Source organism: Poecile atricapillus, chromosome 2 (genome assembly GCF_030490865.1).
Source record: "Poecile atricapillus isolate bPoeAtr1 chromosome 2, bPoeAtr1.hap1, whole genome shotgun sequence".
Lineage (NCBI taxonomy): Eukaryota > Metazoa > Chordata > Aves > Passeriformes > Paridae > Poecile > Poecile atricapillus.
In genome coordinates this window covers 97,741,479-97,758,773 of record NC_081250.1, presented here as the reverse complement: position 1 = coordinate 97,758,773, position 17,295 = coordinate 97,741,479, and the positions used below count along the sequence as shown (strand labels likewise).

General features: G+C 35.3%; 1 protein-coding gene across 1 annotated transcript in view; it reads right to left on the bottom strand.

Moving 5' to 3' along the window:
* Nucleotides 1-1,910: 1,910 nt before the first annotated feature.
* The window catches only part of RTTN (rotatin), a 79,613-nt gene continuing 64,228 nt past the window's right edge, over nucleotides 1,911-17,295 (bottom strand). The window contains exons 42-49 of the mRNA XM_058833580.1: nucleotides 15,115-15,209; nucleotides 11,426-11,503; nucleotides 10,278-10,404; nucleotides 8,323-8,522; nucleotides 6,270-6,537; nucleotides 4,927-5,030; nucleotides 4,511-4,580; nucleotides 1,911-2,925 (exon numbers count right to left, since the gene is read on the bottom strand). Coding sequence (XP_058689563.1) covers nucleotides 2,843-2,925; nucleotides 4,511-4,580; nucleotides 4,927-5,030; nucleotides 6,270-6,537; nucleotides 8,323-8,522; nucleotides 10,278-10,404; nucleotides 11,426-11,503; nucleotides 15,115-15,209 — 1,025 coding nt within the window. The 3' untranslated portion in view covers nucleotides 1,911-2,842. The remainder of the gene's footprint in view (nucleotides 2,926-4,510; nucleotides 4,581-4,926; nucleotides 5,031-6,269; nucleotides 6,538-8,322; nucleotides 8,523-10,277; nucleotides 10,405-11,425; nucleotides 11,504-15,114; nucleotides 15,210-17,295) is intronic.

Genomic DNA, 17,295 nt, shown 5'->3' with positions numbered 1-17,295 from the left:
CACACAATCAAAATGAGATTATTTAAACTTAATCTACAATTTTATACCACTTAAGTGAAAATTATTTCTGTGAAAGTTTTGAACATGCACTAGATGACACATCCATCTTTAAAAAGAATTTGAAAGCCTCATTTTTAGCGGATTTTATGCACTTACCTCTTTTGAATTTAATAACTTCTTTCTTGATTACAAGCTTATCATAAAAGATAAAGCAACCAAGTAAGAGCATGATAAATCTGCAGTTAGTGCAAATGGTAATTGAATTCTCCTGGATAAGGATTTTCAAGAGACTCCTAGCTTGCATGGCCGTGCCTTTTATTAGGGAAACAAGATGAAAGCTGAATATTACCTTTTAAATTCTGTAGCTTATTCAGGAAATCCATCTCCACTTTAATTGCACCTTCCTCAGTAAGGTAAAAAATTATTTTACAGCTCTTAGAATTTAAAGGTATTTTAGGGTTTAATTTTCTCTGATAACACAATCATGACAAATACCCCATCCCTCAAGATAGGTGTATCTCCAAAATTTGTGAATTAACTGATAACAAATTATAAATATGTAAACCTTTTTTCATGAAAGCTATTAAGACTAAGGGTTATTGTGAGGCTATTTATGGTAGTCTAAGTGCCAGTGAGCAGGAAATATAGGGTCTTTTATGTTTTATAACTCACTTTGTTAACAGGCAGGAAGGCAGGATGCAGCCACTCCATGTCCCCAGTTTTCAAGAGAAAATGTGATGGAAGGAAGTGCTGTCCTTGAAATAAATACATCAAGCTCTCTCCTTAATCTTGAAGGAGGAAAACTTATTCACAATGTGAATACAGATTTTACCCCTCAGAGTTTAAAAGTTGTTTTGATTTTTCAGAATAGCAACACCAGCAGAAGTATTTACTTATGACATTGCTACAATTGCTTCCCACAACTGTACATTGTTGCAGAACACTAAGAAAATAGCTCATTTTGGGATAAACACAGCACTAAGGCTTACTGTAACAACAAATGTATTAGCAATTTGCCCAGATTATTCAATACAAATAGTTTCTTCAAGAACAAGCACAGTTTACTAAAATAGAAATGTTTAGTAGAAAACAAGCATCTTCTATGGCCCTATTATATTGTACTTGCACTTCATGAAGTCGTGCAACTGCAGCCCTCATTCCCCTCATGAGATCCATGTATATTTCTATGCTTTGAATGAGCTCTTGCCATCCTTTCAGGAGTGGTTACTTCCATTAGAATTAATTTGTCATTGAGTGCTCTCATTTTTTGTCTTTCTGAAACAGAAAAAATGGCAATGTGCATTTTGACTTAGTGACTGATTTATGAGAAAGATCATTGGGGTGAGTGTGCTGAAATATAAGTCTCTGAAGAGACTCAGCACTTGGTAGTCTGAGGGGAAGAGATGTGACACTACCCAAGCCCAGTCAGCAAATGCTGACTTGCAGAGCTGTCTCTCCTGCCCTGCAGCTGAGTATTCTGCAACGAATACCCTGGGATGCGCGTGATAGCATTTAACAACTCCTTTGCAAAATACAGTAATTACACAACATAGTAAGTGAAAAGAATCAAGTTTTGGTGGTCCATCCTTGCTCTTTGTTTTGGTGGACAGGTGGGAGATCAGCCAATAATTACATTTCTAGTAATGACTTAGCCCAGCCATAAGCATCACACTTAGGGTCAGCTGGATTATACCAAGTCACACATAATGTACAAGCACTGCTAAACAAATAAACCAAAATCCCCTCTGTCAGCAGAAAATAGTTTCAGCACCTGGTTAGGAAGAAAAGACTAATTACAGGTAGACATGGCCTTGATATAATTCTTAGAGATATTATTCAGGTTTTGCTTTGAATTAGCTCACTTCTATCTGACTCTGACATAAAAGCTTTATTTGTTGAGGGAAATTAAAACACCCTGTTAGATACTCCAGAAGCATGCCCAGAAAAACTGTTGTGCTCAGACGCCAATGTATTTTTCTCTTAAACTCCTTCAGCATAGAATACTGAAAAACTTGTAACAATAGTTACATAGTAGCACTTCAAAGACAACACAGGCCCAGATAATGGGGGAGTGGGGAGGGGGAAGTTTGCCCCAAGCAAAAGACCAGAAGTCTTTAGAAACCAACAGACTTTGACTCAAATATTCTCCACATTATTGCAATGTAACTAAAATGAATGCACATACCCCATATCCTGAGTAAACTGCTATGTTAACACAACTGTCACCTCTAATATCAGCAATTGAGAGCTCTTTCTCAATTGTTAGCATCTTAAAAACATGCGGAAATTTGAACTGAAACTGAGACTGCAGTCTTCAAAACTACAACATGCACCTTGCTGTTCTGCATCTAATATGTGTAAGACACCGCAATTACCAACATTTTCAGTTCTTGAACCTGAGCATACACTGCACATACCCGCAATCTTAAAAATTCCACTTCATTCACAGAAAATGCTGAGCTCAGTTAAAAAAACCCCTTTATTAAGAACAATCCAAACAAGAAATTCTAATACTTTACAGTAACAACTTCAATGCATAATTTAAGAAAATTACTCATTTTTCAAATCTCTTCCCCTGTACATTCCTTCTTCTGCGTACATAGTTTACATAGTAGCATAATTATAATTTCCCATTGGGATTACAGTACAAATAGTTTGAACCAGATATAGTGCAATTTTTTTGGTTCAAAGTGATGAACTCCTTCCTCAAAGATTTCATAAGTTTCTTCCACAGCAGATATGCTGCTGCCACAGAAGTGTGAATCAGAAGTGCTTTCTTCAAATTTCAAGCTCTCATTGAACAAGCTGTTCAATTTCAACATGAGAAGTTGACTGATGGCCATTAACAATCAAGAAGCTGCACTATATTCTCTAAGCATTTTACATGGTAGGCATGTAGTTCATTTTCTTCTGGCTGGGGAGAACCTGAAAGGGAAAAAACCCAAAGATTTGAATTTCTAACTGAGTCTTAATATAAAATTACTTTTCCAAAGATTGTATTAAATGCCTTGCAAGAATTCATGCTGGTTTATGACCTTAACCTCTGTATTAATGAGTAGCAAATCAAATACTAATACTTTATGTTGCAAAGTCTGTTCTGGCTTTTCCCTTGGGTATGACAAAGCAGGAAATGTAAAATAACAATAGCCATGTTGAAAAATTTCCCCATGTCTATTCAGAATAAAAATCTACTATATTAACCCAATTATCATTGTTAAGTGATCAAAGCTTTACAAGCACAGACTAGTTAAGACCCTTAATGCAGGAATATTTTAATATCAATATTGATGACATATTACACAACTGTAAACTGTAACAATGACAGTTGCATAAATTCTTTTATACTCCTTATTTTTATATGCAACTGTTTATTGTATTAAAAAATCAATAGTTCAGTCTGGGACTTCATGTTCTATAGCAGTACACAAATAAATGGGGATTAATGTTATGAGGTGCTAGTCTGTAGAAGGTACATATTTCTACCTTGTTGATTCAACATGGTGTTTTGAAAAGTCTCTGATCAGCAGTAGTTCTGATATAAGGAACTATACAAACTTATCTATTTATTAGTATATTATCAGTATACGAAACATTGTATTGTTATGTTTAATGATTGTCTTAGGCTGAGTTTGAACCAACAGTACATGCCCAAAATAAATGAATTTGACTGACAGTGCAGGAAAAATTATCGTGAGATGTTCTATCAAAAATACATCTCCTCCTTATTAGGATACCAACAATGGTCAATGCAGTCAGAAAGTTTGTGGCAAATCTGTTATGCAAATATATGGAAACCTGGATATTATAAGCCACTCAATCAATAAACCTATTTGAGTACATCCATAGAACAATTTAAATTAGTAAGAAAGCTCATTAGCTTAAAACGAGACATTATCATGTCTTTTCAAGATTAGACTAACTTGATGTGGCTAACAACCAATAAACCCATTATTAGCTACTGAAGCTCCACCTACAGATCAGTGTTTGAACACTTTTCATAATGAATGTTCTTCAGTTAAAGCTATTGTATTGAAGCCATTTAGTTAAGTTCAGTTACTTGAGCAAAAATCTCCAGCTTTCAGCTTTTTTCATTTATTATTTAAAATACTGTGGCACAGTATTTTAAAGCTGGAACAATGCTCTGTTCTGATCCCTTCTCTATGTGGCTCAGCACTCTGAGGCTGAACACAGACAAAGTCAGTGCTAAAGAACTATTTTTCTTATCACTAAATTTAAGGTGTAAAGATTCACAGAACTGTACTGTGAAAAGGATTTTTATGCAAGCATGATCAAACCTATGCTTCAAAACTAAACTTGGCAATTACCTAAGGTATATTTTTCTCCATCTCTATTTATAAGATGACTAACCATAAGCCACATTGTGCTTTTAGGAACAAAAGTATCCTTTCAAAAACTTGTAGCACAACAAAAACTTACTGTGGTCATATAAATTGAAATGCTTTAATGATGGAAAAATTAGGAATTGGCATTAGGTAGAAGTAAGACCTACTTTTCTTCACTAAAGAATAAGCCTCATCTATTCTTCTCCTTATGGATGGAATCTTCAAAGTCACCTTTGCCTGTAGGACACACAAACACACAAAACACTATGAGCTTTCTTGCCCACATGATCACAACGAAGTTTAAAAGTTACAATCATTCATCAGAGCGTGAGAAGCAGAAATTTTTAGAATTAACATGACTGTATCATCATATAGACTGCATTTATATGAGTAGTCACAAATTACAAAGGACAAGCTGCTTCTATACCATGTTGTTTAATCTCCCAGCATCATCAGCTACACAATTAAAATAAAACAGAATGACTATTGTAAACTTTATTACTATTTACTTAGAGATTACTGTATTGTTTACAGCACAAAAGTATAACATTACAGTTTTTTCACAGAATTCTCAAGTACTAACCTTCTGATAGTTGTGAAGCAAAGCCCAAAGCGAAGCTGCTCCTATTCTCTGAACAGCAGGACTGTTACTTTCCAAACAGGCAGACAGTACTGCAATTGCTTCATCTAATGAGACAAATAAAATAACAAAAATGAAACCAAATGCATCTAGAAAATATAATCAAGAGCAATGTAAATATATTTACATGCCTCAGTAGATTGATGCTTGGAGTATACTTATTTTTACGACATGTACTCGTAAGGCAGAGGAATTACAGAACCTTTATTATCGATTAAATTTCAATATGCTCATAAAATCAGCACAGTACATTGAAAGAAGTGTTAAAAACAATATAGAAAAACAAAACCAAGTAATTCTAAAAAGTTAAGACACCAATGATAAAACATGAACATTATATATAGCTATCAGCCATGCTTAGGGACTGAGTAAGTTGTGAAACTGTTTTATAACTCCCAGCAGCCACAATTAGAGCCACATCAGGATGGATATTAAGATGTTTCTATTTTCTTTCATACTTATTATGCAGATGATTTGCAACCAATGAGAAATATTTGCCACACCACTGTAGGTGCCTTAATTTTCTAGCATTGCTCCAAAGCCAGTCTCTTCAACTTTGCTTGTTCGCTTCACAAAAAAAAAATAAATCATAGATTATGTAACTGAATAATGTATATTTAATTAAGGCAGTAAATCCACATCTTAGGAAAAATAAAAAGCATTGATACCATGGAAAACCTGCTGAGAAACTAAAACAAAGACAGGAGCATTCTCTCTGCAATTAAATGAGGGAAAGAAACATGCCTTCTATAAACAACCAAGAAAAAAGTTCTGAACACATTATTACATTAAATATATATGCCATGGCATAACTTTATCACTACCATAAACATTTTCTGTACATGATAGGACATAGAACAGTTTGTTTCAACATTCATGATTTACACAAGCTAAAAAAAGAAAGATAGGAACTTCAGTTATTTTAAACTGACTGACACAAAGAATCCTTCAACCCTCACTGAAAAACTAGCTCTTCGAGAAAACTGCAAAAATCCTTTCATGCATAATGTGTTATTATATCCGAATGACCTGCCTAACTATGAATCTTGGTTTTCTTTTTAAAACTATTTATTTGCTTTTACTTTTATTATATATTATTGTAATTGTCTCTCTGCCAAAATATGTATTCCGTAATTACTTCTAAAAAATTATCTTTTATAAAAATGCTTTTCTAAAATACAACACTGAGTTCTTGGTCAGTAACCCAAACTGCCATGAAGATATAGTCTTCTGGAAGCCATGATATTTTCAGAGAACAACAGTTTGCATACCCTTCAGATACTTACCATTACCTAGTATCTTTGGTTTATTAGCTGGACTAAAACACATGTTATGTAGAATAAGAAGTGCTAGATGTTGGCTGGTCTTGTGCTTGTATTTACACATTTCAATGATCTGGTCTAAAAACCCATTTATCTTCATAACCATCTGTTGTCCATCTTCTCCAAAAGATATGTTCAGTAGCAGCTTTAGCCAGAGAGTAGACACATTACCAAAATTTTTATTACTTCCTTTTGGCAATGAAAGAGATAAAAAGTTCTGCAGGAAGTTACTCTGTTAGAAAAAAGAAAAAGGGTTTTAGAATTTATAGTATTCCATGGCTTGTTTGCTGTTGTTTGACCTTCCAATCTATGTACTTGACCAAACACTACTATTGCTTAATTTACACACTACAGGCAACCCATTATTAGTCAGTGATTTTTGAAAAAAATTACATGTGAAAAATAATCTACTGCATGTTTAAAAAGTTAATATGATAACATACATTTTCTTGCAAAATAATTTATGCAGTGTAGATACGTAAAAGTTGATCCAACACAATATATTTCTTTAAAGGCTAATTCCCGCCACTACATAAGCTTTTTGCTTTGCACTCAATGTTTCTACCCAAAAATAAGCTAGCAACATTTTAAGTGAATCAATGCACTACTTAGATAATGTATTCTCGATTCCTTACTTATTATTGTATGCTATTAACAAATGTTAAAGGTATCACAGAATGCCTCGAGTTGGAAGTGACTCATAAGAACCTACAGCACCACTCCTCCCTTCATTGACAGCCAGAGGAATGTCCTCTATTTTTGTAAGCTTTGAAGAAAAAGAACTGTGCACTGATATGACATATACTATCTCAGGGTTTGCTTCCACTTTAAGGAGATTCTGAGAAGATGAAAATCTATTCCCTTGCTGCAAGAGGAAGGTGTTCTAACATAAATTCCTCTAAGGAAAAAGTCCTTGACTAAATATTCCCAGCCTCACAATCTTGACAACATATACAAGCATCTGGTTGAAAGCAAGCAACCCAGCACACAAACTCATAGTGGTTTTGTTCATGTGAATATAATATTGGTAATTTAATTCTCACGAAGGGAATTGGTTATTCAATATTGCTTACACTTATGAAAGCAGAGCCCAAGAGAGAGAAGGAAGTACTATCACACTAAAGTGAAACTCTGAAGATTCTAAAAGCAAAACCAAATCACAGAATATAACAGCTACTGTGGAGAGATCTCAAAGTCTTTGTTTCTATTAAAAAAGTTTTAGTATTAGCCACTTTGTAATGGTATGACTATGCTTTACATAATTACCATCACAAAAAAGATCTACTTTCCCCTGCATTGCTAACAGGTAATTAGGTCCAAGAACAGAGCATTGCTAATGGAGATCAAAATAATTTTTTGCCATTAATAAATTACTATAAAATATGCTAGAAGCAAACACACATTTTATCATTTTGGTTGTGTTAGCTTATCACGTCACTACTACAGTTGACTTTCTACATGGTCTGTCTTCTTCTTTCAAGGTTTGAATTTATTTAAATGATCAAAGTTTAAGAGAAACAGATTTTTCAAAGCATATTTGATGAAACAGAGTAAGGATCATTCTATATACAAAATATAAAAAGGAAAAAGACAATACATTTGTGTAATTAGACTAGATTTTTATCTAACATCCAATCACTGCTTTTTTTCCTAAAACTTTTACAAAGTTGTTTGCCACAGTACACCTAATGATTTACACAATGTTTAATTTCTTGTTTATTCACATGCAGTTTTGTTCTACAACATACTCCTTTCCTCTAGTGATCGCTATCAATATATATGGGTATTAAAAATGTTACAAACCACTGAAACAGAGAGCAAAAGTTGTCCAGACTATGAATATAACTGAATTACACTCTGCTATTAGGGAACAGTAACACAGCTAACAGAGACACAATGGATTTGCTTCCAACAGAAGCATTTCTATATAATCACAAGACACTCCATATCAAAATAGGAGGGTTAATCAAAAAGGAAACAGCATCCATTGCTAAAATACAGGGTACCATTTACTTACCTTCTGAATAATGCCTTTACAGTCATGAGACAGAGCAAGGTTAGATATTAGACAAAAGACCACCTGCTGAACTGGGCTGTTATCATTTGACACATGGGAAGCCAACTTCAAGATGTAATGCATTAATGAATTGCCAGCTGCACTTCGTGCAGATGGAAGTGATGACTGTCCACCACTGGCCCAACAAAGTGAAGCACAGCCTTAAAGCAATGAGACATTTATCATATTAGAAATGCAGATAAGTATTTAAAATAAAAATCTATAGAAAGAGCAGTGCAACTGCTCAAATACTGAGATAGAACTTTTGAAAAGATTTGTTAAGTATTTTTTCTTTGAACCCCAGTGAAGTCAATCAGACATGCTTTGAATAGAAATGTGCCTGAATGTGACACTTTACTGGAATAGGCATCTACTGTTCTATTGTTCTAGAATGTAAGAGGCAATTCTGCTGTTAAATAGAAGCCATCTCAGAAAGTCTCCTTAAAAACCAGAACATATATCTAATTATACAATTATTTGGCAGTTGAATCTGAAGGGATCCTCTGAAACTGGTTCAGAAAAGAGGCCTCTGTATAATTTGAAAGGATTAATATAAATTCCTTAGAATATTTTTCTGAGAAATATAAGCAGTGTCTGCAGCTGTCATTACATTGTACAACAGAAGAATGCACAATCCTATGCTACAGAGCCACAAGTTTGAATTAATACAGCAGCAGGGAACGACTGTGTTACCAACATAATATAGATAAATGCCTTCTGCACAAATATAGATATATGTCTTTTTTCTAGTGGCATTGGACATCAGCAATAACAGTTAATTTCTTCTATGGCAAAAGTAAACAACATAAACAAAAATAAGAAAATGTTCAACTGCAAACAAATATTTACACACATTTCTCTGACTAGACTGAAGAGGAGTGGTTAACCAGCTCAGAGTAGGCAAATTTGTGACACCTCATAAAACAGCTATTCCGATCAGAAAGAAAAAACATGATTGATCAGGGAGCACTTGCTCTTATCAGCAAGGAAAGTAAAAATGCAGCGTAGAGTCACTTCAGCTTGCTTTCTTGCACATGGACAGGACACTTTATATTATACTCTGTAGTTGACTAATACACATCTTTCTTTTGCCCACATTAAAAAAAAAAAAAAAGAATTTTTTTTATTTTTTTATGAAAAAAAGCCATTGCAAGCTCATTTAAGGTCTGGAGACATTAACTTATAAAAAGAGTAATGTTTTAACCATGCTAACTCTTTTATGGTATCTTGACAGGGAGAAAGGGACACTTTTGTGTCTCTTCAACCTACTTGCAAATCATTATCTATCATTATCTATGATTTGCTAAATCTAAATAACCATGATATGGAAAGAGAAAAATGCATGCTGGAAAGAAGTTCAGGCTTCTAATAGTGGGGATAGTTATTAATGGAAATGAAAGGTTTGCTGAAATGAAAAGGAGATTCCTCATGAAAAATATACAAATGCAAGCTACTGAGTCCATGGCCTAAATAAATTGAAGAAATTTAATACAAAATTGAATTTGATTGACTATTTCAAAACCAGAATGTTCTCAACCAGGACTGAAGTACAACCCATATAAAGTACTGATACACTGTTATCTATTAAAGAATTCCTAGAATAGTACTTCTATAATATACTACTCAGCTTGGCAGGACATTTAGCATAACCTTCAAACATAATGGTTTGAATTAAATGCTATTTAATCCTTTAGTACAACTGCACTCTTGCTAAATCCCAACAGCTAGAAACAAGATCTGAACAAAAGTCCTGAATGTATTAAAATCAAAATTCTTGATAGACTTTGATGGACCAGTGCTTTTACACTTTCCTCTTACGATAGCAATAAACATTCTTCTCCCTTTATTATGCTTTTCTGTCTTCATTATTCTGGTAAAATATTTTGATGTATTCCACCACAGAGTGACTTTCATACCTGCAGGATAGTTTGCAGTATAGACACAGAGCAAATGCAGAGCTATTTGCATGGAGGAATCATCTGCCAAAAACCATGGCCACAGAGAATGCACAACAGGAACAAGATGAGCTTTGAGTGCTGCCATCTACAACAACATGAGGAAGAATTTAAAATGCTATCAATCCTTTGAAAATGAAATACAGAATTAGAAAACCATATTTTTAATCTTATGGTTTAAAAGATGGTATGGAGAACTGACACCATCATTTCAACCACCAGTGAATTTAACTCTACACCAGTCAAAAATAGCACATATCTTAATTACTGAAACACATGCAAACAAAAGTAAAAACTTATTCATTCCAACTATTCTTGTTTGGGACCTCTCCAAATTTTTATTCAACTTCTTCTAAAGTAATTATTTGAACTCAAAAAGCATGGAAATACGAGAGTACAAGTTGTATACAGAATAAATGATGGAAATCTTCAGTTAGCAACAGCAACCTCCTTCAATTTTCCAAGCAATTCTTTCTGCAGATCCTGATCAAAAAAAGAAAAACATTCCACAATAATCTTAGCTGAGATTACAGGACAATCAAGTTATGGGGACTTCCAGAATAATCAGATGTCTTATTCAGCCCCAAGTGTTCTGCATACAAAAAGGATGTTAATATATGCCCTGGAAAAGGGGTAGCCCTGAAAAGTCATGAAATATTGTAGTTCCTCCACTGTGCTTGCTAAAAGTGGCCCAAGTTGCATAAAGTAATACAATGCCAAGAAATATTAAACTGTGAAACTGGAAATAAATGTGCAAATGGTATGAGCAATAACAAAGAGGAAGAGCAGTGATCAGAAAGAAAGAACACAGGAAAACATGAAAACAAGTAATGTAGAATTATTGACTTACTCAAAGCAGAAGCGCATATAAAAGATAACAGCCCTCTGAAACCACTGGGAGATGATGCTTCAATAAGAATTCTAAGTTCCTAATAGATGTGTGAAATATTCTTAGGAAGTGGGACTAATAATGAAATATGAAGTATTCCTTGCCATTAATATCAAACTTAAATTTAGCCAGTTTGAAAATAACTTTGAAGTAGAAAAAAAAAATTATCTTCATTTAGTAACTAAATGTGTTCATATTACTTCAGTATAAGAATACTTACTTTGCATTCTTCATTTTGAAAGAGGCAGTTTCTAAGGAGCTGCATAGAACACCTTAACTCCTTTATAAGGTTATCCTCCTATCCAGAGAAAAACAATTCAAGATCATCAGTGTATGACCAGAATGAATTTTCTACAAGGAGGAAAGATATTTCAAAAGAAGAAGTGTAAATCTAGGGTATCAACGTTTGGGTCACATCTGTTAAGCAGTTTTCTTCTGATTTCAGGTAGAATTCATCTTAGCTAGCTTCAAGCATGTTTACTAAAGACATTTATAACCAGTAACTTATTATCCCTATCTCTCTTTATAACCCACAGATACTATTTCTAGGGGCACCAATCTGATCAAATGCAGAAATCTGTAATGTTGAGCTCCATTTCTCTTACAACTAATAAAGAATGGGTGGGAACTTTCTGAGTATTTGTTCCATCCTAAAACACACAACTAAAAAGTCAAATTAATCACTCCCTAGAAGCATTTATTTTTCTTCCTTGGATAAAAACAGGGTTAAATTAGCTCTGTCTTTCAGACCCTGAAATAAGCTTAGTTGGAGCATGGTGCTAATAATGTCAAGGTTATAGTTTTGACCTCTATATGGACTATTCACTTAAGAACTGGATTTGATGATCCTTGGGAGTCCCTTTCAGAATATTCTGTGATCTCTACAGCTGGGCAGGTCAATACATCCTTATATCCCCAGGAACTTAATTTCCTATCCTTAACTATAAATATAGAAGCTACAAATAACTTCCAACTCAGTAAGAATATTACAAAAATAAATACAGACCTTTGGACACTGAGGTGCTATATCGAGATTCAAGTTACAATTGAACAAAAAGTCTGTCTTCAAGACAGAGCTGTGAGACCACAGGGCAGTGATGGCTGACCTAACTCCTATAAGGGTGACACACTAAACCACTTTTGAAAGATTACCAAATTCCAGCAAGCTTGTTTACGGGATACTATTTCTGTCTTATCAAGAGTAAAGGAACAAAAATGTAAAATAGGATTCATACTTAATCTCAGAAAAGGTGAAGAAACAACGCATGCTTAAAAATCATAATGTGCTTTATATATCATAAATCATGTATCTGATGACATTTAGAGATGAAGTAACAGTCTACTCCAAAAAGGTCAATGAAAGCCAGGTGCAGTAGATCAGGAAGAAACATACAAGTCATTATTACAAATAGATTTTATAACTGGTTTGTCTCACTTCTAACTATGCTAACTCTAAGACAAGAATTCTTTCAAGGAATTCTGTGTGTATTATTTTAGTTAATAAGTAAAATAGCTTTAAAATACCACAAGCTACAACTCAATATGCAAACTTCTAGGAGGTTGAAAAAGTTATGGATTGCATTGATAACATTGTTTGTATTTATTTATTTTAGGATATCTTGCTTTTTACTAAGACAATATTTTGACGTGATATTCTGAAAGCCTGGCTACTTATAAATACTTCTCATGCTCTTTATTAGCATCACACTAATTATTGTGAAAAAAGGAATATCGAGTGAAACACCTGAGAGTGAATTAGGTCAAACACATTTTTCCCAATAATTAAAAGAGTCAGAACAAGGAAAAAAGAAAATAAGCTTTCATGACTTTCCTTTGGGAGTTGTGCCTTGAAGTGGGTGAAGGGGCAGTTTTGTGAATGATAGCTACCTAAATCTACAATGAAAGCAACTTCTCAGTGTCCCCCACATGAAACTGTCATTATGTACCACATATGATGCACAGCACACTTAGATATGATGGAGCAACCTACTGTCCCAGTTCAGCAGGGAAATCTGCCACAAAGTATTTTGCAAATCTTTCAAAGAATTTTCAGTTAAACATAAACAGTTTTTCTGAACTTTCTCAGAGGCTCCTTTCCTCCAGTTTCTTTCAAGTTTTAAATTCCTCCTCAACCCAAAAACTACAAAGGACCAGCTGATTTCAGCCTTTCAGGACTTAACTAGGGCAGGACACCTTTCAGCCTCCAACACTTGAAAAAGGAAAATGAATGTGTTTAGGAGATCTTAAGAAAAAAATATGATAGCCTTCAAATGTCAGGGTCAAATTCAATTTTTTTTAAGAGTTCATTGTTATAAAACACAGTCCCATACTCTCACAAATCAAGGCCAATGCTATTATCAAAACTTCAGAGAAAAATACTATTTAGCTGAAGCAATGCAGAAATACCCTACAGGAAGATGTTTTCTGCAATTTCTGCTTTATGTGGGAATGGATATCAAACTTGACAGCAGAGGTTACTGCCTATATTTTATAAATTCTTTTCAATGAAAAGTGGTGGAGAACAAGGAGATAGCAACAAAAATCTTATGAAATTGTTGTATGATGATAAGACAATTGGTATCTAAATGTGGTAAAGAAGAGTAGGGTGACATGAGTCTGGAAGAACTGGAAGGGAGGTTGGAAAAAAAAAGGCTAAATAAATAAACTGTGAATGGACAGAAGGTACTGGGAATGCAGGCAGTGGAAGGACCACAAGTATGAGGTTAAAAAAACACAAAACTGACAAGAAGTTAAAAACATCAGGGACAATTGAGTCTGATGACAAGAAACTGAGATGTCCAGACCAAGTTTGAAGGAGAAGAGGAAAAAAACCAAAACGACTGAAAGCCAGATAACAGGAGAAATATGATTTACATGCACAAGCAGAATGGAACTAGTTTTGGGATGGGAGATTGACTGATAGAATAACAGACAAAAACAAAAAAGCTAGCACTGGTTGAAAGACACTGAAAAAAAATTAAGAAAAATAAAAAATATTGTGGAAACAAGATGGAAAAAAATTAGCTGGATTAGATAGGGCCATAAAATCAAGACTGAAAGCCCAAGAATGTTTGAAAACAATACTGTGATATTGCTATAAGAGAAATATCATAAATTACAAGCATGAGAGATTACAAAAGGATGAGATCTGTATGTGAGTGGATGTCTGAATGTGAACTTTGAACTCTCAATCAGCCTGCTATTTGTTGCTTTCAGCCAGGATGGACTAGTTGCTAATAGCCTGGACTAAAAATGGGAGTCCTGAATCCTCCAATTAATGAAAAGAAATGAGAAAAAAACAGTAATTCAGAAGCTGATCATGTATTATACTTTGCATGTAGACTATTGAGTTTAGGCAAACAGAAGCTTGGAGCTCTGGAAAGAAAAGTTAGCAGAAAAAAAGGATTGAAGGATTCCTGAAAAGAAAAGAAATCCCTGTCAGAAAGACAGTCCCTGACAGAAAGAAATGGGCCCAAAAAGAAGAATGTGAATATCCTGGCTGAAGGAACAATCTCACAAATGGGAGAAGATCCTGAGGACCAAAGAGGCATGGAAAAATATGCCAGGACACGCCCAGGGGCTTTGTCCAGTGAACACCCAAGACTGCAAAGTATGAATCGGTGTGATTTTCTGCCTGACATTGCTGAAGTAGCAGTCCTATTTTGGAAAAGGTAGTTGAGACCTAATGAGAATGCTGGGTGGAAGAGTATGTGAGATAATTAAGTTAGTAAAAGCTCTAAAGTCATTGAATCTTAGAGAAGCTCCAGTACCAGGATGCACTACAAGCTGCCATTTACTTTGTCTCATCTGTGACACTACAAGCAGTATCTGCCTCAAGAAAAAAAACAAACAAACAAAAGAAAGCTGGGAATTGCCTTATGCTATCAGTGTTCTGTTTTTTATAGCTACCTTTTTTCTCTGTGCTTTTCCAGGCTTTAGGGAATCCAAATTCAGCTGTGCATGAATGTGCTTCATGTTTTCTATACAGCTGTCTATCAGGTCAGCTGGAAGAAAAAAAACAGTAACATTTATAATTACATTCACAATCAAAAATGCCTTATTAAAAACCAAACTATGTTTCTGGTAATGATCTTGTTGTTATCTTCTATCAGGAAGAAGCAAACAGTTCCTGAGATAAAGTGCATCTAGCTGAATGCTCTCAAGAAGCAAGAATACATTTGGGTCCTCTTGCAACAAAGTCCCATGAGAGGAATGCCCAAAGGAAGGACTGGTAAGATTGAGAGGGGAAGATGAATTGTGTGGAGAGGATAGTAACTCATAATTCTTCAGGATATCTTCAACAATTCTGCTTAGAAGCATGAAACTTCATGAGATTAGGGCATCAATTTATTTTACCCGACTTTTCCCTAACAATAGCAGATTTGCTGCATCTGTGGTGAGACAAAGCAAAGCAACCATTCAGCTGACTTAAAGAGAAAAATTTTGAGTTAGGCTCTTTTCTTTGGATCTAGAGTCTTTAAGTCACTATAAGATGATGGAGTGACTATGTAAGTGAATAAGGTAAGAGCTACAGATATCATCTGTCTGGACTTCTGTAAGGATTTTCATGCGGTCCTCTACAACCTCCTTCAAAACTGGAGAGTTATGCAATTAGCAAATGGACTGGATGGTGGATGAGGAATTGGTTAGATGGATACACCTAGAGGGTAGCAGAAAAGCAGCACAGAAAAGACCTGTTGGGGAGAGTCCAGAGGCAGATCAAAACAATCCTGAGAGGGATCTAATACATCTGTGAAGAGAGGCTGAGAGATTTGAGATTGTTCAGCATGGAGAAGAAAATGCTCCAGGAAGACCTGGCTGTGGCCTTCCACTTAAAAAAATATTAAGAAAGCTGGGGACAAACTTTTTAGCAGGGCCTATTGCAAAAGGGGTAATGGTTTTAAACTAAAAGAGGACAAATTTAGACTAGATACGAGCAAGACATTTTTTACAATGAGGATGGTGGAACACTGGATCAGGTTATCCAGAGAGGTGGTGGATGCCCAACCCCTGGAAACAGGTTGGATAGGGCTCTGAGTAACTGATAGAGTTGATATTGTCCCTGATTATTGCAGGGGGGTTGGTCTGGAAGGCCTTTAAAGGCCTTTTCCAATGCATTCTATGATTTCATGATAATGGAGTATTCCAAGTTGGAAGAGATGGCCAGAGGTCATATAACCAACCTTCTGCTCCAAGCAGAACAAGCTCTAAGCAGGCAGGGTTTACCTGCAACTTTATCCTGCTGGATCTTGAAAATGCCCAAAGACAGAGACAGCACTGTATGTCTAGCACTGCTTTACTGCCTTCAAAAGGTAAATGTTTATTTATAGGCAGTTTGACGCTCATGTTTCAATTTATGCCCATTCTTTCCATCCTCCTATACCATTCACTGCTGTAACAAACGTGTCTCCAACTTCTTCAGAATCTCATAGGTCCTACCAAAACCTTCTTTCTTCCAGGCTGAATGTAAGTCAGCTCCCACAGCTTCTTCTCTAATGACAAGTGAACACAACCACCCTGATGGCCCTCTAGTGAACTTGCTCCAGTTTGTTGACATTTGTTGTACTGGGACAAAACTGGATGCAGTATTCTAGATTTAGTCCAACAAGTGGTAAGTAGATTTCTCTTGATCTAATGGCAGTGTTCCTGTGTTCAGGATGTTTCCAGGATGCTCCTAGCCTTCTCACACTTGCTGCCTACCAGGCCCTTTTCAGCTCTCCAGTCAGCCTCTACTGCTGTAAGGGCTTGTCCCTTTTGAGGTGCAGAACTTGGTGTTTTTAACTTAAAGTAGCCCTTAAGAACTGAACAGATGATGCTAGAGCGACAGGTATCTTTAGAACACTGCTTTGAACCCCATAAGTCCTCTTTCTCTTTTCTAAGGTTTGTGTTGTAAGGATGACTTGAAGGCTGCTCTAGCACAGAATGATGCATTTCCTGCAGTGGAAGTGCCTTCACAGGAAGCAGGAACTTAGATGATCTAGTAAATCATCAACAGAAGAAGAGCCCTGACTGAAGCAAGGGCTGAGTACAGAACCAGTACACTGGGAAAGAGCAGAAAGTATAAAATTTAAAGTTGAGTTTCTGCCACTA